Source organism: Bubalus kerabau, chromosome 4 (assembly GCF_029407905.1).
Source record: "Bubalus kerabau isolate K-KA32 ecotype Philippines breed swamp buffalo chromosome 4, PCC_UOA_SB_1v2, whole genome shotgun sequence".
NCBI lineage: Eukaryota > Metazoa > Chordata > Mammalia > Artiodactyla > Bovidae > Bubalus > Bubalus kerabau.
This window is the reverse complement of record NC_073627.1, coordinates 127,980,710-128,002,592: the sequence shown is the minus strand read 5'-3', so window position 1 is coordinate 128,002,592 and position 21,883 is coordinate 127,980,710. Positions and strand designations below refer to the sequence as shown.

General features: G+C 36.0%; 1 protein-coding gene across 2 annotated transcripts in view; it reads right to left on the bottom strand.

The window, feature by feature from the left end:
• ZCCHC7 (zinc finger CCHC-type containing 7) overlaps positions 1-21,883 on the bottom strand; it is a 267,242-nt gene that overhangs the window by 32,815 nt on the left and 212,544 nt on the right. For both annotated transcript variants that reach the window (XM_055578547.1, XM_055578546.1), the window contains exon 6: positions 1,316-1,351. In XM_055578547.1, coding sequence (XP_055434522.1) covers positions 1,316-1,351 — 36 coding nt within the window. The remainder of the gene's footprint in view (positions 1-1,315; positions 1,352-21,883) is intronic.

The following is a 21,883-nucleotide window of genomic DNA, read 5'->3' as shown; positions in this document are numbered from 1 at the left end:
ATAATACATGACTCGATTCCAGTTAAGTTTAGGCTAAGAATTTCACTATAGTGTGTTAGGATAAAGAAACTGCTACCTATACATAAACATAATGTATTCATATGCATTATATCTGTAACAATATGTGTAATATGTGTATATGTGTGTGTGCGTGTGCTCACTCACATGTGTGCGTATTTATTTATTTTTGAGTAGGGGATAACACTAAAGAATTTTAACAAAACCCAATTTGGGATCGAGGATAGTAGAGGAACTACAGCTTTCTACCAAGCATCTTTCAACAAAGTAAACAGTGACAATAAAATGTGAAAACAAACCACCTGAGGTACTTCTGGGGCTTGTAACAGGCACACTGATAGTCTGAGTCGACTTATTGGTTTGTTTTTACTTCTTAAGGGGAGAGCAGAAAGAAGACATGCTTTGTAAAAACTTTACCGTTTCTATTTTACTATGTCCTCCTACAAACAAAAAACTTTTTTATTAAGTTAAACTTTAAAGAACTGCTTTTAAATATACTGCATAACTGTATAAGTACAACAGTAATTTTTATTGTTGTTTCTTGCTCAGCACAACATATTTAATATATTAAAAGAAATGACTAGTGGGTCTATGGTGAATTACTGAAATTATTTAAGCTAAATATTAAAAATAAACTGACTCATAATATTGAGCTTTAGTCAATTTGATTCCACAGCAGACTATGTTTTCTGCTTCTACTTGGCCTAAAATCATAGTAAAAGGAAACCAAAGAATTAAATAACTTAAATGGTATAAAGAAGATACTTATACATTTTGAGTAAGTCAAGAAGGGCTTAAGGATATGACAGCTGAATTGTTCTATGTTTAAGATACACTAAGTTTTTTCTAGCTTCACTAAAACATAATGTGTAAAGCTTTCTGTAAAGCCAGAAAAATTATAATGGAACATAGTGTGGATAGTATGCTTGTGGACTGTAGATAATACAACATATTAAAGACACTGGATTGCTGAATTACTACTGTTCTTTTTTGCGCCTAGTATACTTTTCCCCTTTAATGAATGTTATCTAGGAAAACTGAGAAATACCATGATGTAATCATTAAATGATGTGAGTAATAAAAAACAATGAAAATCTTTCAAGAACTGGAAAATAAAGGACAGAGTAGTGGGCAGGGGAGAAGAGAAAAAGTATATTATTGCTTTCTCAGTGCAAAAATGCTTCAGATTTTTATTATCTTCCAGTAGAAGATGCTTGTCTATATTTTATGGTCAACAGTTCAGAGAAGGGTAAATAGGCTAGGTCTTGGGGAAAATAAAAAAGGTGTTTCTACTCACCGTTAGGTGATACTGCCTCCAGATTTCTGGGCAAGCCTGGAAAATAAAAATATTGATCAGCTGCGAGCATGAAACAAGGTACTTTACAGCCTGTTGGTTTTGGCATAACCCAGCATCCACCGGTGTCGGTCACAGGAAAATAAGAAGCTTAACAGAAAGGGTCTGCATTTCAGCTTCAAAAACCTGGCTAGACAGTTTAATTGAATTTTACACTGGTTTAACACACTCCCTGCCATTGTCAGAAAGCCAGTAACAAAGTTTTCTCTCTCTTTTTTTCTTTTCAGGTTAGAAGTTTTGGGCACTAAGATGTGATTAAGAGCCATAACTCAGTTAAACTGATAAATGAACAGCAGTGTTCAAAAATCAATAAGACTCACCAAGTACACCTTTTAAAAGAACATTTTGAACCCTGGTAGTATGATAGAAAACAATTAAATAGCAACTACTTTTAAGAAGACTTCACTGTAGTTATAAATTTCTGATGTTTTACCTAATCACTTGCTATAATCTATGAAATACATAAAAAAGAACTAAAAAAGCAAAACAAAAGACAGCTTTAAGAATCTTGACTTTTCCCATAAAAGTCAGGTCTTCTCCACTGTTACATTTATAGATATGTAACTTTAAAAACCCAATAAAACCACAATAATTTTGTAAAAGAATGATTTACTGAAGCCAGAATAGGTAACAACAAAACCAAAACAAGCAAAAGCAACAGCAACAAAAACCAGTTAGGAGATACTTCCTTATGGACACACATATAAATCTTTCCTTATGCTTAAATTATGACTCTGTTAAAGAGACACATTTTCTAAGTTCTTCATGAATAGTTGATCAGTTTATTATTGTCTCAGAAAAAGAACTATTGAAGACAAAAAATATTTTTAATAATAACTATAAGACAGCAATGATTTTAACAAATTAAACTACCAAGCTAAGTAAATGGCAATCCTTAAAGTGGATGTGAGTTTATAGCTTTTGTTTAAAAATGCATATACACACACATATATATACACACACAAACATATACATACACATATGCGTACGTAACATTAAGAGTGATTTATATCTTTTTTAAACCTTTATAATCTTTGAAACAATTCTTTACTTAATTTGTCATTCCTCTTTATTTTTCAGGGTAGTGATAAAAGTAACAAAGATGATTCATACAATCTAAAATATTACGGGCATGGTAATAACTCAGAAAATAACTTCTGAATGGCAAAATCTCTACTGATTATACCATTATTAGTGATAAAAGTACGTATGTTCCAACCATGCTAAAAATTTTATCCATTATATATCTTAAGCTTAACTATCCAATGGAATTTTCTAAAGAAAGGTGTGCAAATTAGACTTCTTAGTGGCCAACTTTCCAATTTAAATGTCATATTCATGTAAACTAAGGTGTCTAACTAAAAAAAGCCACTTATATACAGTAATCTCTGGATGAACAACACTGTTCAAAAGCAAACTATTATTAGAAAGTAAAAAGTAGCTTCAGAAGGCAAAGATTCTGTTAGATACCAAACAATAGATACAAACTTGTAGGATACAAAAGTTCTTACAGATGTGTGTGTGTATATTATGTATGTATGCATATATATATGTGTGTGTGTATATGTATGCACATATTTTTATAAACATATTTACATGCAAAGATCTAATGTACAAGATACCCTTAAATATTCATTTCCTACCTTCCATCATAAGCTTTTTGCTATGTACATATAATTTGAGTTAGATTACTGTAGAGATAAGCAAGCAGTTATTTATACATTAGTTATGGATAGTTCTTGATTACCACAATGTCCTCAGAATAATACGGTTGAAAAATCGCAATCACTGAGTTGTCATACTCTGGCAGAATGCCACTCTACCATGTGACCTTTTCTTGTGTTGTAGCAATTTGGTAATAAAAGAATTACTTGGTTTTTGAACAATCATCTGATTGCACTGTATATGAAGATGATGCCTGATACAGAAAATTAGTACTAAGAGACATGAAACTCCTTTTCTTTCATTAGATAATGCTGTTACAATTTTATAAACCCTACTTGACTATCTCACAAGTACTTTTACTCAACTTTCCCATACATGGTTCCATTTTACAGTTTCTATATATTTTCATGTAAGGTTAAAAGAAGTAAAAGAAATATTTTACCTAAAAACAGGTGCCATTATAAAGTATCTTTAATTCTAGATATATGATATGTAACTATGTCTCATTAATGAACTCTTAAAACATAAATGTTTCTTGCTTGCTGTAGCTTCAACTTCTTTTACCATTCCTAAGCTACTTTATATATTTTTCTTTTCTTTTTATAATGCCATAGTATGCATATTTATATACTGCATACACATAAAACAGCATATGGAAAAAGCCAAATGAACTTTTTGGCCAACCCAATATATTACATGGAAAACTTAAGATAAAATGAAGTAAATTCCATAGCAAGAGGATTACTATTACAACTGGAGCATTTTAAAATGTTTATTTAAAAATATTTACAATGAAGTACAGAGATATAAAGGCTAATGGAATGAACTAGAAAGTCCAGAAAAAAATAAAGAAAATGAATGACTGGTCTGCTGTGGAACTTACCTAAGATGAAAATGTAACAAACTATTAAAATACAGTTGTATTTGTTGGTTGTCCTGGTGATCTCACCTAACTGGCACTTAGGTGGATGGCAACCCAAAGGGCCTCCTCAAGCCCCACAACTACAAACACACCAAGTGTCCTTGTACATCTGTTTTAGCAATGTGCTGCACTGTTTGCCAACTTTTGCCCAACTAGTTTTCCCCTCTATTGTATTTTGTATAATAAACCATACATGAATAACTGAGTGTTATTATTCATAAAATTCAAAGATGAATCAACACAGTTTGCCACACCAGATGAATTGAGAGTTTATATTGTGCATTTCGACCCATATTGAATTTTATCAGGTGCTAATTATTGTTTTACTAGAACAACGGCTTAGTGCATCTGTTGTTTAATTCCCACTTCCCTATTCTCAAATGTGAACATCAAAGAAAATAAAACACTCAATCTTAAACAGCCCCTGACAGCAGACCAAGACTCAAGTGCTCAATAGACAAGGCCCTTGCCACCAGTTCTCATATTTCCACAACAATGAACAAACACAAAAACAGCACTAAGCGGCCTTTCCTCCTCCTCAGCTCCCCTTGGCCAGTTGTCTGCCTTGTACTAGAGAGAGCCCTTGAACGCAGCCCTGCTGGGAACACAGCACAGGAGAAAGGATTAGCCTTACTAACATGCTAGCATTTGCAAAAGGGAAGAAAAAAAAACCCAGTACTGTATTTGGTATATGAATAACCAAAATGTATGAGCTGACAAGAGACCAGGACAGGCCTGTGGCTCCCCGGGAGAAAATGTAGCTGTGATGAGTGACAGGGCTTTCAGGAAATATGTTCACAATCACAGACAGTGAAGGCCATGACCTAGATCGTTTAAGAGCTTGTCTTGTCAAATTATCAAAAGCTTCTTCCTCTCTGAATAAAGAGTGACATAAGTGAGTGTCAGAAAGCTGCAGGCTGACAAGCCAAGCATACAATAACAGAATGCACGTCACATACATGCTGAACACCGCCACTGCTAGCGGCAAATCTTAATGAGAGCGCGGCCAGCCCAGGAGACTTGGGTCCCTGCTGGCACAGCTACTCATCTCACAAAAATCCTTCAGCTCCAAGTCAGTTAGGCTCTGACACGACAACTACAATTACGAAACACAACTTTTTAACAGAATCCTCTGGTGCTTTGTCAAAGCTTCTGTTGTTAGGAGCTGGCTCCCTCAAGTCACTGCAGCAAAACAAAAGATTTAATAAAACAAGCAATATTCATTGATGGTGAATAACATAAACAAAAGAGAATAATTTAGTTTTAACATTTGCTGAATGAGAAGATATGAGAAGAAAAGCACGCCAGCCTCTGAACTCAACCACTGTCTTAACTTTCTCATAGGCACATTAACGTAATGTAAGGTGCCTACATTAAAGAAAAAATGCCTCTACTCTGGAGCTCTGTCAGCAGGCTTTTCATATAATTACAGCTATCAAGTCATCTGATTGTCTGCATACTTTGGTAGTCACTCTGTATATACACTATTTCTCAGAAACATAAAATACTTATATATCCTGTTGTGTATGTACTCTGAATATATGTGAAACAGAATTTTTTCTATGTGGAATATTTTACAGAGAATATCTTGGGCATTAGCCTGCCATTAAAATTCCATAAAGATTGCTACAAGGTCTGAAATCATAGAAATATACAATTAAAATTCAAGATAAATTTTAATAGTTTTATTATATTTATATATTTTAATAGTATATTATAATATAAAGATTTGTCATTCATGATAAAGAGTCATAACCATACAACAGATATATGCAGCAGTGTGTAAAGAATCCACACTTTTTTTTTTTAATTTTCCAGTCAATATGGAAAGCCATGCATTGGTTTCTATCTCTAAGCTACCTTCAAAAGGAACCAGACTTCATAAAATCATCTTCCCATACAAGGTCAAATTTTAATCAATCCCTATATTCTTAATCCTCTGTCATCAGGGAAGCTAACAAGCCTAATTTTTTGCTCAAAGACGTTTCTCTTTGATATTTTCCTCCTAACTTAAGTGCAGTTATGAAGGCATCAAGTTTATCAGTAGTAGATTACATTTTAGCTTTATTTTAAAATATAATGTTTATATTTTATAGAGTTACATCAAAATAATCAACCAAAAAATAAATAATACATATGTTACATTGCATTACCTTAAGCAACTATATTTTCATTAAAAAAATTTCACCTCAGAGAATCACAAATATTTCTGGAGACTTCTTGACTATAATTCTAGACTACTAACATAACTTAATTTTACAAACAGTTGATAATGTTTACAATATATACTTGCTAGGTTTTAGCTAAAAGTAAACAATATGAGAGCCAGTAAAATGAACCATGATAAGGTAGTGGCTAGTATCAGTGACTCCATGGCCAAATGGCAGAATTCAAATCCTGGCTCTATTATTTACTATTGCAGTCAAGTTACATCTCTATATCTCAGTCTCCTCATTGACAAAACGGGGATGACAGTACTTCTTCAAAGGGCTGCTGTAACGGTTAAAGAGAAGATAAGCATAAAGTCTTTAGGACAATGCCTGACACATAGCAAGCCCTCTATTGTATTAATTATTGCTATAATGACATCAATTTGGCACTCTCCATACTTCTGATACAATAATTGATCATGAGGAAATGAGCATCAATTAGGTACCTGAAGTAAGTGAAATCTACATAATGCTCAACTCTTGGATGTGACTAGATCAGAGAGAAAGCAGAGACTCAGTTTAACTGAGCTGTTGATAAAGATAGAAAAAAACTTCAAAAGGACAAATCAAAAATGCAGATTTTGTTAGATTTAGCTGCTTGTGGCCTTTATAGGGGAAAAAAAATCCAGAAACATCAATGACCATTTACTATGAGCAAGTACTTATTTTTATATTCAACTGAGGTCTCCTCAGTAATGTTTTTAGTTGTTTGAAAATACATAGAAAAGAATATTTGATCAGATAAAGCTGATCTTGTACTTTATTGTTAAGCTATGGAATTAAAAAACCTTAAAATATTTTGATCAGTGGTATAAAACAAAAGTACTCCTCTACATCAGTCTCAAAGCTGACATACTTTCTTCAGGTTACTCAAGCTTACTTGATTCCTTTCTTCAACAATGTTTAAACAATAATAACAATGCCAGCTTCCTCACCAGCCTTTCCCTCTTGCCTTTCTTTGGTATAGTAACCAAAGATCTAACATCTGAAGGCGAGGAAAGTGGTTATCAGGAAGGAGAAACTTTAGAGGTCTACATCCCTATTATTTTGGTAACCTAGCCAGCCTATAATCCACATACACAAGATAAGACAGAAGTTTTATTTCTTGCTCTCTAGCATCTTAACTCTGTCTGTAACTTTCGGCAAACTGAGATCTCCCATTAAAAAAAAAAAAAAAAAAAATTCCCTGAAAAACAATTAAAACTCTTTGTTGATGACATCTTTTAATTATAACTGCTAGAAGCTGATTTCATTACCCCTTTGGTATTGGTGCTTGTGTTTTGAATAACTGTAAACTAGTTCTCAAAGGTGCTATACCACCGTTTCCTTAAGCTCACTAGTAGGCACCAAAAGTTTTAAAATAGATTAATAAGAGATAAACTAAAGGTAAAATGATTTTAAAATGAAAATTTAGAATTTTCCTTATAAACCAACTGCACAAAGTCCATCACAGATAACAGCTACAAAGAAATACCTGTTTAATTGTTTAAAACTACTGAAATAATCCTAATTCATCTTTAGTCAACCACATTATACTCCTGATTTATAATTATGCCCTGTCATTCAGTTCTAGTTCTCTGATTCTCACAGAAATTTCCTGGGAAAATTTCCTTTTCATCTTCTTCCAAGAATCTTATAGCATCCAGGACATGTCAAGTATACAAGTAATCCCCTTTAGGTTCAAAAGTGTTTTCTGAAGCTTTACTAGTTTTAGCCCCTAGAAATTTTTTTTTAAAATAAAAGAATAATATTAAACATAAAAGTAACGTATATTCGCTATAAGAATAGAAAATACAGATCAACAAAAATAAGTCACCTATAATATTACCACCTGAGATAACTGCAAACATTTCAGAATATTTCAATCCAAATTTTTTTCTATATACAAGCAATAACAATTAAAATCAAAATAAAAAAAAATGCCATTTACAAGAAGATGAAATATTTAGGTATAAACCTAAATATGAGGGGATTTGTGCATATGGAAAACTACAAAACTCTGACAAGAGAAACTGTAGAAGATCTAAATAAATGGTGAGGTATATATACCATGTTCATGGATTGGAAGACTCAAAATAGTGGACTCAATTCTCCCCACAATGATTTACAGATTGAACACAATATTGACCAAAGTCCCATCAAGATTTTTTTCTAAGTATAGACAACTCACTGTACAATTAAATGGAAAGGGAAAAGAACTAGAATAGCTATAGCAATTTCATAAAAGGACAAAGTTTAAAGAATCTAATTATGTGACTTTTAACACTTACTATAAAGATAGAGAAATCAGGACAGTGTGGTATTGGTGATGGGACAGATACCTAATAAGTGTAACACAACAGAGTTCAGAGTACAGAATCAATTCACACGAACGTGATCACTGAATCTTTGAAAAAGATACAACAGCAATTCAATGGAGAAAAGACAGTCTATTCAAAAAATAGGGAACAAGTGATTCAGTTCAGTTCAGTTCAGTCGCTCAGTCGTGTCCGACTCTTTGCGACCCCATGAATCGCAGCACACCAGGCCTCTCTGTCCATCACCAACTCCCGGAGTTCACTCAAACTCATGTCCATGGAGTTGGTGATGCCATCCAGCCATCTCATCCTCTGTCATCCCCTTCTCCTCCTGCCCCCAATCCCTCCCACCAGCAGAGTCTTTTCCAATGAGTCAACTCTTCACATGAGGTGGCCAAAGTACTGGAGTTTCAGCTTTAGCATCATTCCTTCCAAAGAAATCCCAGGGCTGATCTCCTTCAGAATGGACTGGTTGGATCTCCTTGCAGTCCCAGGGACTCTCAAGAGTCTTCTCCAACACCACAGTTCAAAAGCATCAATTCTTCGGTGCTCAGCCTTCTTCACAGTCCAACTCTCACATCCATACATGACCACAGGAAAAACCATAGCTTTGACTAGACGGACCTTTGTTGGCAAAGTAATGTCTCTGCTTTTGAATATGCTATCTAGGTTGGTCATAACTTTCCTTCCAAGGAGTAAGCGTCTTTTAATTTCATGGCTGCAGTCACCATCTGCAGTGATTTTGGAGCCCACAAAAATAAAGTCTGACACTGTTTCCACTGTTTTCCCATCTATTTCCCATGAAGTGATGGGACCAGATACCATGATCTTAGTTTTCTGAATGTTGAGCTTTACCCATATGTAAAAAAATTAACCTTGCTCTAAACCTCACATTATGCAAACATGAACTCAAAATGCATCAGTTTGGAATATAAAACATAAAACTATAAAATGTCTTAAAGAATACAAAAGAGAACACTTTTTTAACTGCAGTTGGGTAACAAGTTCTTGAAAATGGTGCAAAAAGCCTGACCCATAAAAGAAAAGACTTATAAATTGGATTTCACCAGATTTAAAAACTTCTCTGCCAAAACAACAAGAAACAAAAACAAAAAACCAAAAAACTGTCAAGAAAATTAAAAACAAGCCATAAACTAGGAGAACCTTTACAGGTATCACATTTCCAGTGAAAGACACAACTAGATATTGGAAAAAAATCTCAAAATTCTAATTAAAAGTGGAGAAAGGATCTGGACACTTCATCAAAGATGATATATGGATGACAAACAAGCACATGAAAGGATATTCAATACTATCAGCCATTAAGTAAATGTAAACTAAAACCACAGTGAGATAGACACTATCCAACCATTAAAGGGCCAAAATAAAAAATACTAACAATAACAGATGCTGGTTAGGATAGAGAGCAATTAGAACTCTCATTTTGCTGAGAGTCTCATTTTTCTGGTGGGAATGCAAAATTGTACAGACACTCTGGAAAATAATACAGCTGTTTCTTATAAAGTTAAGTATATACACTTATCATATGATCTGCAATCTCCATTTGGAAATTTACTCCAGAACTGAAAACCATGTTCACACAAAGACTGTACACAAATGCTCCCTGCAGCTTTATATGTGATAATCAATAGCTATAAATAATCCAAATGTTCCTCAGTGGAGAAGCAAACTACAATACATCCATAAAATTGAATATTACTGAGAAACAAACTACTGATACATGCAATAACTCATATGAGTCTTCAAATATTATGTGAAAGAAGCTGGTCTCCAAAGTTTACAATGGTATAATTCCATTTACATGAAATTCTCAAAAAGATAAAACTATAGTAATAGAGAACAGATTAATGGTTGCCAGAATTTAAGGATGAGGGGAGGGTGTGACTATAAATGAGGAAGTTTTTCAGGGTGGTAAAACTGTTTCGTATCCTAGTTGTGGTGGTGTTTACATAAATCTATACATATTCATAAACTGAACATCAAAACAAAAGTAAATTTATTAGTAAAGGAAAAAAAGGATGACTAGATTGGCTTACTTACCATACTTAAGAATACTTGCCATATTATTCCTAAAATGTTTATAAGAGGCAATAGAATAGTGCACATTAAATTTCAAGGTAGAAACCTATATATGGGTCAAGAAGCAACAGTTAGAACTGGACATGGAGCAACTGGTTCAAAATTGGGAAAGGAGTATGACAAGGCTGTATATTGTCACCTTGCTTATTTAAGTTATATGCAGAGTACATTATGTGAAATGCTGGACTGGATGAATCAAAAGCTGGAATCAAGATTGCTGGGAGAAATATAAACAACCTCAGTTATGTAGAAGATACTACTCTAATGACAGACAGTGAAGAGGAACTAAAGACCCTCTTCATAAAGGTGATAGAAGATAGTGAAAAAGCTGGCTTGAAATACAACATTAAAAAAAACTAGGATCATGGCATCCAATCCTATCACTTCATGGCAAATGGAAGGGGGAAAAGTGACAGCAGTGATGGATTTTATTTTCCTGGGTTCCAAAATCACTGCAGAAAGTGACTGCAGCCATGAAATTTTTTAAAAAAGATGCTTGCTCCTTGGAAGGAAAGCTATGAAAACCTAGACAGCATATTAAAAAGCAGAGAAATCACTTTGTCAACAAAGGTCTGTCTAGTCAAAGCTATGGTTCTTCCAGTAGTCAGGTATGGATGTGAGAGTTGGACTATAAAGAAAGCTGAATGCCAAAGAATTGATGCTTTACAACTGTGGTGTTGGAGAAGACTCTTCAGAGTCTCTTGGACTGCAAGATCAAACCAGTCAATCCTAAAGGAAATCAAACCTGAATATCGACTGGAAGGACTAATGCTGAAGCTCTCATACTCTGCCCACCTAATATGAAAGAGCTGACTCATTGGAAAAGACCCTGATGCTGGGAAAGACTGAAGGCAAAAGAGAAGGGGGCATCAGAGGATGATTCGTTAGATAGCATCACCTACTCAATGGACATGAATTTGAACAAACTCTGGGAGATAGCGAAGGACAAGGAAGCCTGGTATGCTGCAGTCCATGTGGTCACAAAGAGTTGGGAATGCCTCAGCGACTTAACAACAAGATGAAGCAACTGACAAACAACTAATCTCAAAAATATACAAGCAACTCCTACAGCTCAACTCCAGAAAAATAAATGACCCAATCAAAAAATGGGCCAAAGATCTAAATAGACATTTCTCCAAAGAAAGACATACAGATGGCTAACAAACACATGAAAAGATGCTCAACATCACTCATTATCAGAGAAATGCCAATCAAAACCACTATGAGGTACCATTTCACACCAGTCAGAATGGCTGCGATCCAAAAGTCTACAAGTAATAAATGCTGGAGAGGGTGTGGAGAAAAGGGAACCCTTTTACACTGTTGGTGGGAATGCAAACTAGTACAGCCACTATGGAGAACAGTGTGGACATTCCTTAAAAAACTGGAAATAGAACTGCCTTATGATCCAGCAATCCCACTGCTGGGCATACACACTGAGGAAACCAGAAGGGAAAGAGACACGTGTACCCCAATGTTCATCGCAGCACTGTTTATAATAGCCAGGACATGGAAGCAACCTAGATGTCCATCAGCAGATGAATGGATGAGAAAGCTATGGTACATATACACAATGGAGTATCACTCAGCCATTAAAAAGAATACATTTGAATCAGTTCTAATGAGGTGGATGAAACTGGAGCCTATTATACAGAGTGAAGTAAGCCAGAACGAAAAACACCAATACAGTATACTAACGCATATATATGGAATTTAGAAAGATGGTAATAATGACCCTGTGTACGAGACAGCAAAAGAGACACTGATGTATAGAACAGTCTTATGGACTGTGGGAGACGGAGAGGGTGGGAAGATTTGGGAGAATGGCATTGAAACATGTAAAATATCATGTATGAAACGAGTTGCCAGTCCAGGTTCGATGCATGATACTGGATGCTTGGGGCTGGTGCACTGGGACGACCCAGAGGGATGGTATGGGGAGGGAGGAGGGAGGAGGGTTCAGGATGGGGAACACATGTATACCTGTGGCGGATTCATTTTGATATTTGGCAAAACTAATACAATTTTGTAAAGTTTAAAAATAAAATAAAATTTAAAAAAAAAGAAAATTATAAAATGATATATGCTCATTATAAAAACATAAAATAAAGATCAATAGAAATTTGAAAAACCTTCACCTATAATTCTTGATGTAATTACAGTAAGCAGTTTGGAATACTTCAATTCAAACTTAAATATTTGAGTTGTTTCTAATTTTCATTATTACAAACCACCCAGGCTCTAATGGTAAAGAACCCACCTGCCAATGCAGGTAGACATAAGAAATGTGGGTTTTACCCCTGCGTCAAGAAGATCCCCTGGAGAAGGGCATGGCAACCCACTCTGGTATTCGTGCCTGGAGAATCCCATGGACAGAGGAGCCTGGCAGGCTGCAGTCCTTAGGGTTGCACAGAGTCGGACATGACTAAAGCAACTTAGCATGCTGAGATGAACATTCTTGTAGCTGCATATTTGCAAACATCTATCACTTAACTCCAAAAAAGTTATTTAAATGTACTTTTCTAGCACAACCTAACATTGAGTACCATTATTAAGGTATTTTTTTCTACTAATCTGTAAGAGTTTTTTATATTATAGGTAATTGTCCCATCATATATTTTATAATAGTCTTTTTCAAGTTGTGGTTTGCTATTCAGCTTCATTAATGGTCTCTTTGGATAAAATGCTTTTTTAAAGTTAAGTCCATTTTTTATTTCATTTATGGCTTCTGATATTGGTGTCTTTGTTTCTAGTAAGAGCATTTAACACATTCATTTATTGTGATAATCGATATATTTGGTCCTATTTTGATTCTCAAACTTTTTACACATTCTTATTATTTCCATTTCCCCCTATCATTTGCTATCTTAAGTTTCCTTTGCCTTATTTTAAAATTAGTAACCTAAAAGTTATATGGCCTATTTTTTCTTCTTTTAGTTAAACTTTAATTTTATTGGCATTCCTATGATCCATATTATTATGGATTTAAAATTTTTTTAAGTTTTTTTTCTAAAATTAGTATTAAGTTTAAAAGCAGATTAAGAGGAAGTATTCAGACATATACAGTATACTTTCCTGATTTCACTGTTCATTGCTGCTTATTCTCTGACTTTTTCAATAAATTTACAAATGCACAATAGCTTGGCTGTATCATCTATTTTTCTCAGAATGCTGTAGCCTCCAGAGATTTCTCTACTGCTTCCTGGTGTTTAGTATTGCATGAGAGAAGTCTGATGCAAACTTGATTGTTATGTGTGTTTGTATAATGTATTTTTTTGTTTCCACGATTTTTGTTTGTTTGATATTCAGAAATTTCACTAGGATACGTCCAGATGTGGGCCTTTTTTCTCCCACATATTAAGTGTGTGCTCTTTTGATCAGAATTTCCTTTGATCATTTTGCTTTGCATTGCCCTTCCTTTATCTTCTGTATCCACACTCTGAAGAATGAGTTAGGATTCTCTCAGTTTCCTACTATTTTGTTTAGTGAGTTTATTTCTGATTCCATTTTTAATTTACCAATTCTTCATATATGCCTGTAATTATTTTCTATTGCTTCATCTTAAAAAAAAAAAAAAAAGTTTATGTGAATCTTGCCAATGGTGGGAACTAAGGTAGTATCTGCCAAGGACTGCACAGGTCTCTGATCAATTTATTTATGGAAAAGTTTAGATTTGATCAAGTTTTAGTTTTCTCAATCAGATGTTCAGTTTGTTTATGAGGAAGAGGGAAGGAGTTATATGGATCTGCAAAGTAGGGGTGTTTTATTACACTGATAATCTTTATCTACTCCATTAAAAGACCATTCCTATTGTCCTAGATTCTTACAACTATATTGAGTTCTGTATAAGCATCCCTAAACCATGTAAGGCAAGAGAGGCAGAAGCAGTGATGAGGTGGGTAAGAGAAAAAGATTTAATATTAAGACAGTATCATTAACTTCATTATTGATTCCTGCCTAAAAGGAAAAACAATAAAAGTGTAGAATAAAATCCAATGACATAATTTATTTGAAGATTGAGTCAGGTCTTCCTATATATTTGAAATTCCCCTACTATGATTAGTGTTAGCCACCCTAGAATGATTAGTATTCTTAGAGTATGTACTTTTCGCTGAATATCTGTAACTACAGACTAATTCCACTCCAGTACTCTTGCTTGGAAAATCCCATGGACGGAGGAGCCTGGTAGGCTGCAGTCCATGGGGTCACTGAGGGTCGGACACAACTGAGCGACTTCACTTTCACTTTTCACTTTCATGCACCGGAGAAGGAAATGGCAACCCACTCCAGTGTTCTTGCCTGGAAAATCCCAGGGATGGGGGAGCCTGGTGGGCTGTCGTCTATGAGGTCACACAGAGTCGGACACGACTGAAGTGACTTAGCAGCAGCAGCAGCACAGACATAATTACATTATATAACTGAAAGCTTGATTAGCTCATCATATTTTATTATATAATTTACTTATTTCTTGAACTTCTTAAATAGCTTACTGTCTGTATTATTTTTTAATCAAGGAAATGATCATTAGATTGGTTGACGACCCCAGGCCCAAGGCTGGGGGCGGTGGTGGCCAAGAGGAGCTACCCCACGTTTGAGGTAAGGAGCGGCACCTGCATTTTGCTGGAGCAGCCGTGAAGAGATACCCCACTTCCAAGGTAAGAGAAATCCAAGATGGTAGGCACTGAGAGAGGACATCAGAGAGCAGACAGACTGAAACCACAATCACAGACAACAGGAGAATCTGATCACATGGACCACAGTCTTGTCTAACTCAGTGAAACTAAGCCATGCTGTGTGGGGCCACCCAAGACGGACGGGTCATGGTGGAGAGGTCTGACAGAATGTGGTTCACTGGAGAAGGGAATGGCAAACCACTTCAGTATGCTTGCCTTGAGAATCCCATGAACAGTATGAATGAGGCAAAAAGACAGGACACTGAAAGATGAACTCCCCAGGTTGGTAGGTGCCCAATATGCTACTGGAGATCAGTGGAGAAATAACTCCAGAAAGAATGAAGGGATGGAGCCAAAGCAAAAACAACACCCAGTTGTGGATGGGACTGGTGATAGAAGCAAGGTTTGATGCTGTAAAGAGCAATATTGCATAGGAACCTGGAATGTTAGGTCCATGAATCAAGGCAAATTGGAAGTGGTCAAACAGGAGATGACAAGAGTGAACATCGACATTCTAGGAATCAGCGAACTAAGATGGACTGGAATGCATGAATTTAACTCAGATGACCATTATATCTACTACTGTGGACAGGAATCCCTTAGAAGAAATGGAGTAGCCATCTTAGTCAACAAAAGAGTCCAAATGCAATACTTGGATGCAATCTCAAAAAAGACAGAATGATCTCTGTTCGTTTCCAAGGCAAACCATTCAATATCACGGTAATGAAGTCTATGCCCCGACCAGTAACACTGAAGAAGCTGAAGTTGAATGGTTCTATGAAAACCTCCAAGACCTTCTAGAACTAACACCCAAAAAAGATGTCCTTTTCATTACAGGGGACTGGAATGCTAAAGTAGGAAGTGAAGAAACTACCTGGAGTAACAGGCCAATTTGGCCTTGGAGTACAGAATGAAGCAGGGCAAAGGCTAATAGAGTTCTGCCAAGAGAACGCACTGGTCATAGCAAACACCCTCTTCCAACAACACAAGAGAAGACTCTACACACAGACATCACCAGATGGTCGACACTGAAATCAGATTGATCATATTCTTTGCAGCCAAAGATGGAGAAGCTCTATACAGTCAGCCAAAACAAGACCAGTAGCTGACTGTGGCTCAGATCATGAACTTCTTATTGCCAAATTCAGACTGAAATTGAAGAAAGTGGAGAAAACCACTAGACCATTCAAGTATGACCTAAATCAAATCCCTTATGACTATACAGTGGAAGTGAGAAATAGATTTAAGGGACTAGATCTGATAGACAGAGTGCCTGATGAACTATGGATGGAGGTTTATGACATTGTACAGGAGACAGGAATCAAGACCATCCCCAAGAAAAAGAAATGCAAAAATGCAAAATGGCTGTCTGAGGAGGCCTTACAAATAGCTGTGAAAAGAAGGGAAGCGAAAAGCAAAGGAGAAAAGGAAAGATATACCCATTTGAAAGCAGAGTTCCAAAGAATAGCAAGGAGAGCCTTCCTTAGCGATCAATGCAAAGAAATAGAGGAAAACAATAGAATGGGAAAGACTAGAGGTCTCTTCAAGAAAATTAGAGATACTAAGGGAACATTTCATGCAAAGATGGGCTCAATAAAGGACAGATATGGTAGGGACCTAACAGAAGCAGAAGATATTAAGAAGAGGTGGCAAGGATACACAGAAGAACTGTACAAAAAAGATCTTCACGACCCAAATAATCACGATGGTGTGATCACTCACCTAGAGCCAGACATCCTGGAATGTGAAGTCAAGTGGGCCTTAGGAAGCATCACTACAAACAAAGCTAGTGGAGGTGATGGAATTCCAGTTGAGCTATTTCAAATCTTAAAAGAAGATGGTGTGAAAGTGCTGCACTCAATATGCCAGCAAATTTGGAAAACTCAGCAGCGGCCACAGGACTGGAAAAGGTCAGTTTTCATTCCGATCCCAAAGAAAGGCAATGCCAAAGAATGCTCAAACTATGCTCAAACTACCACACAATTGCACTCATCTCACATGCTAGTAAAGTGATGCTTAAAATTCTCCAAGCCAGGCTTCAGCAATACGTGAACCGTGAACTTCCAGATGTTCAAGCTGGTTTTAGAAAAGGCAGAGGAACCAGAGATCAAATTCCCATCATCCACTGGATCATCAAAAAAGCAAGAGAGTTCCAGAAAAACATCTCTTTCTGCTTTATTGACTATGCCAAAGCCTTTGATCACGATAAACTGTGGAATATTCTAAGAGAGACAGGAATACCAAACCACCTGACCTGCCTCTTGAGAAACCTACATGTCAGGAAGCAACAGTTAGAACTGGACATGGAACAGACTGGTTCCAAATTGGGAAAGGAGTATGTCAAGGCTGTATATTGTCACCCTGCTTATTTAACTTATATGCAGAGTATACCATGAGAAACGCTGGGCTGGATGAAGCACAAGCTGGAATCAAGATTGCCGGAAGAAATATCAATAACCTCAGATATGATGATGACACCACTCTTACGGCAGAAAGTGAAGAGGAACTAAAGAGCCTCTTGATGAAAGTGAAAGAGGAGAGTGAAAAATTGGCTTAAAGCTCAACATTCAGAAAACTAAGATCATGGCATCTGGTCCCATCATTTCATGGCAAATTGATGGGGAAACAGTGGAAACAGTGGCTAACTTTATTTTTTTGCACTCCAGAATCACTGCAGATGGTGACTGCAGCCATGAAATTAAAAGATGCTTGGTCCTTGGAAAGAAAGTTATGACCAATCTAGACAGCATATTAAAAAGCAGAGACATTAATTAGCCAACAAAGGTCCGTCTAGTCAAGGCTATGGTTTTTCCAGTGGTCATGTATGGATGTGAGAGTTGGACTATAAAGGAAGCTGAGTGCTGAAGAACTGATGCTTTTGAACTGTGGTGTTGGAGAAGACTCTTGAGACTCCCTTGGACTGCAAGGAGATCCAACCAGTCCATCCTTAAGGAAATCAGTCCTGAGTGTTCACTGGAAGGACTGATGTTGAAGTTGAAACTCCAAATCTTTGGCCACCTGATGCGAAGAACTGACTCATTTGAAAAGACCCTGATGCTGGGAAAGATTGAGGGCAGGAGGAGAAGGGGACGATAGAGGATGAAATGGTTGGATGGCACCACCGAGTCAATGGACATGACCTGGGTAAACTCCAGGAGTTGGTGATAGACAGGGAGGCCTGGCGTGCTGTGGTCCTTGGGGTTGCAAATATTCAGACATGACTGAGCAACTGAACCGAACTGAACTGAAATGTTACAATGTGTAAATTTAAGGTACATGGCGTTGTTACTTTGATACTTTTATATACTGTAATATGACTGTGAAGGAAGTAATATTTATCATGTTACATCATTACTGTACAGTATTATAGATTATATTCATTATACTGTGCTTATTTACTGCTAGTTTCAAGTTTGTACCCTTAAATACCATCTATATTATACCCCCACTTCTATCCCCTGGTAAATACCATTTTACTATTCTTTTTTCTTTTAATAGATTTTACTTTTATTTTCAGATTCCACATTTAAGTGATATTATGTAATAGTTGTCTTTGTCTGACTTATCTTGCTTATCATAATGCTCAACGTATATCCTTGCTGTCACAAATGGCAGGATATCTTTCTTTCTCATGCGGCTGAATAATATCCCACTGCATATATATATTCTATCTTTTTTATCCACTCATGCACTGACCGACATTTGGGCTGTTTCCATACCCTGGCCTATTGTGAATGATTCTGCTGTAAACATGGGTGTGCTATCTTGTGAAAGCCCTGATTCCATTTCTTTTGGGCATATACTCAGAAGTGGAACTGCTGGATCATATGATAGCTTTAGTTTTAATTTTTTGAGGAATTTCTGTATTGTTTTCCATAGAGGCTGAACTAATTTACATTCTTACCAACAGTATGTAAGGGGCTGCCTTTTCACCACATCTTCACAAGCACTTGACTTCTTGATGGCCATTCTAACAGTTTTGTGGTGTATCATATAATATGAGCAAACCAAATTCAAGAACACATTAAAAGGATTATCACCATGGCCAAGTGCAATGCATATATACCTGGATGCAAGAATGTTTTAACATATGCAAATCAGTAAGTATAATTCATTACACACCTCAAAATAACATAATAAAGATCATATATGATAAACCCACCGTTAACATTATAATCATTGAAGAAAAACTGAAAGGGTTTCTTCTAAGATCAGCTACCAGACAAAGTTGCCCACTCTCACCACCCCTATTCAGTTGTCACAGATAGTTGTCAGTTATCTGCGGCGGACTGGTTCCAGGAGCTCCTGTGGATACTAAAATCCTTGGAAGCTGAAGTCCCTTGTATAAAATGGTATAGTTCAATAAATACAGTTGGCCCTTAGTATCCCTGGATGTGAAACCCATGGATATGGAGAGCTGACTGTACTGGAAGTCCTAGCTAGAGCAATTAGGCAAGACAAAGAAATAACAGGCATTCAAATTGGAAAGAAAGGAGAAAAACTGTCATTATTTGCTGACAATATGATCTTATATAAAGAAAATCTTAAAGAATTAGTAAAAAAAAAAAAAAAACTCTTGGAATTAATCAATGATTAGTTGGTTAGTGGCAACTAATTAAGTGGCAGGTTACAAAACCAACTTATAGAAATTACTGGCATTCCTTCATACTAATGATGAAGTATCTAAAAAAGAAGTGAAGAGAGCTATCTCATTCATAACAGCTTCCAAAATAATAAAATAGTTAGTAATAAACTGAGCCAAGGAAGTGAAAAATCTGTACAATGAAAACGAATTTTTCTGAAAAAAATAAGAGGACACAAACAAATGGCAAGACATCCATGTTTATGCATCAGAAGACTGCTGTTTTTTCAAAGATGAGTAAACTAACAAAGATGATGTCCATAATTAAGACTATGAATACTTTCAGAGGTTGAAAATCTTTTCCAGTTGCTGTATTTTCTTTCACTGTGTACTATTTAAGGAAGATGACCAGACCCAATCAAAAATTTGTATGGGATTTATCAAGTTCAGGGGAGTTGACCTTAGCCTGTAATGCTTAATAAATAAAACTTTTAGCTACCAAGTATTAATGAAGATCTGACTTCCTTAATTTCATTTTCCAAACTCATAGCTTAGATAACTAAGCTCCAGAATTTGTCCTTATTATTGGATTTAAAAGTTAAATTTAACTGCAAAGTGAGAACTAGAATGAGTTAGATATTTAACAAAATTCCCAGTGGCCTGCTGGCTCTATTTATTAAAGACTCATGTCTTCTCAGTGTGACTGCACTGAAGATTAAATTCATTCCTAAGTCCCACAAAATTCTCAATAAAATAATAAAGTTTATTTATCTTTTCATTTTTAGAGCTGTTTGCTTTAGAGACTGTACAAGGACAATCTTTCTCCTCTTTTGGTGGAAGCCAGGGGGTCTGGAAAAGGAACCATTTCTATCCTCTATGAACTTATTCTTAAATCTTTCATGAAAAATACAGAAACCTGCTCTCAATCTGCTAGTTCTACTGAAAGTGACTAATACTAATCCATGAGGCATGTGCTATAGGGAGACTTGGGGAGGCTGGGGGAATTCATCGGGTTAGTCAGATATGACTAGAAAGCATACCATTCAGTTGAACTTCAAAATAAGGATTGGCTTCTTCTTCAGACTTTGTGCTAAATTACACTCCTTCAGTTAAAAGTGTGGAACTTTTTCCCTGCTAAGGTTATTTCCATAAGGTTAAACATAATTTTAACCACAAAAGTTTACATATTCATTTATTAGGTGGTTTGGGAACAGTTCCAACGAATTATTAATGACTAATTCTGGGATTTACTCCTTGAACAATGAACACATATGAATTTTCACTCACATTATCATGAGTTTTTCAAACACCCATCAAGAGAATAAGAGGCCTCTAAGCACAGAAATCTACTTAACTTCCTAGGCGAGGTGTTGTCTCCCAGGTAAATAAGCATTTTATAAGCTTATTCAACCTTTTTTTTTAATTAAGCAAAACAATCAATCCCAGCCATGACTCCTTTCTTCAACATTATGCTTAAATATTGAAATGCTGTGAAAAGTGAGAATAACAACTATATCTAACCTGATTTTCCTTATTCTCAATAAAGTCAGTTCAATAGTCAGGTGTCAGCATAACCACATATTTAACTGAATGCATATATCAAACTATTAAAAGGAAATCAGTTCTGAATATTCATTAGAAGGACTGATGCTGAAGCTGAAACTCCAATACTTTGGCCACCTGATGCAAAGAACTGGCTCATTTGAAAAGACCCTGATGCTGGGAAAGATTAAACGCAGAAGAGAAGGGGATGACAGAGGATGAGGTGGTTGGATAGCATCACCGACTCGATGGATATGAGTTTGAGTAAGCTCAGGGAGTTGGTGATGGACAGGGAAGCCTGGCATGCTGCAGCCCATGGGGTTGCAAAGAGTCAGACACGACTGAGTGACTGAACTGAACTGATTCTTATTTGGAAAATATTTTCATCTATTTTATAATGTTAGTTGCTCAGTCGTGTCTGACTCTTTGCAACCCCATAGAGTATATATAGCCCACCAGATTCCTCTATATATAGAATTCTCTAGATAAGAATACTGGAGTGGGTAGCCATTCTCTTCTC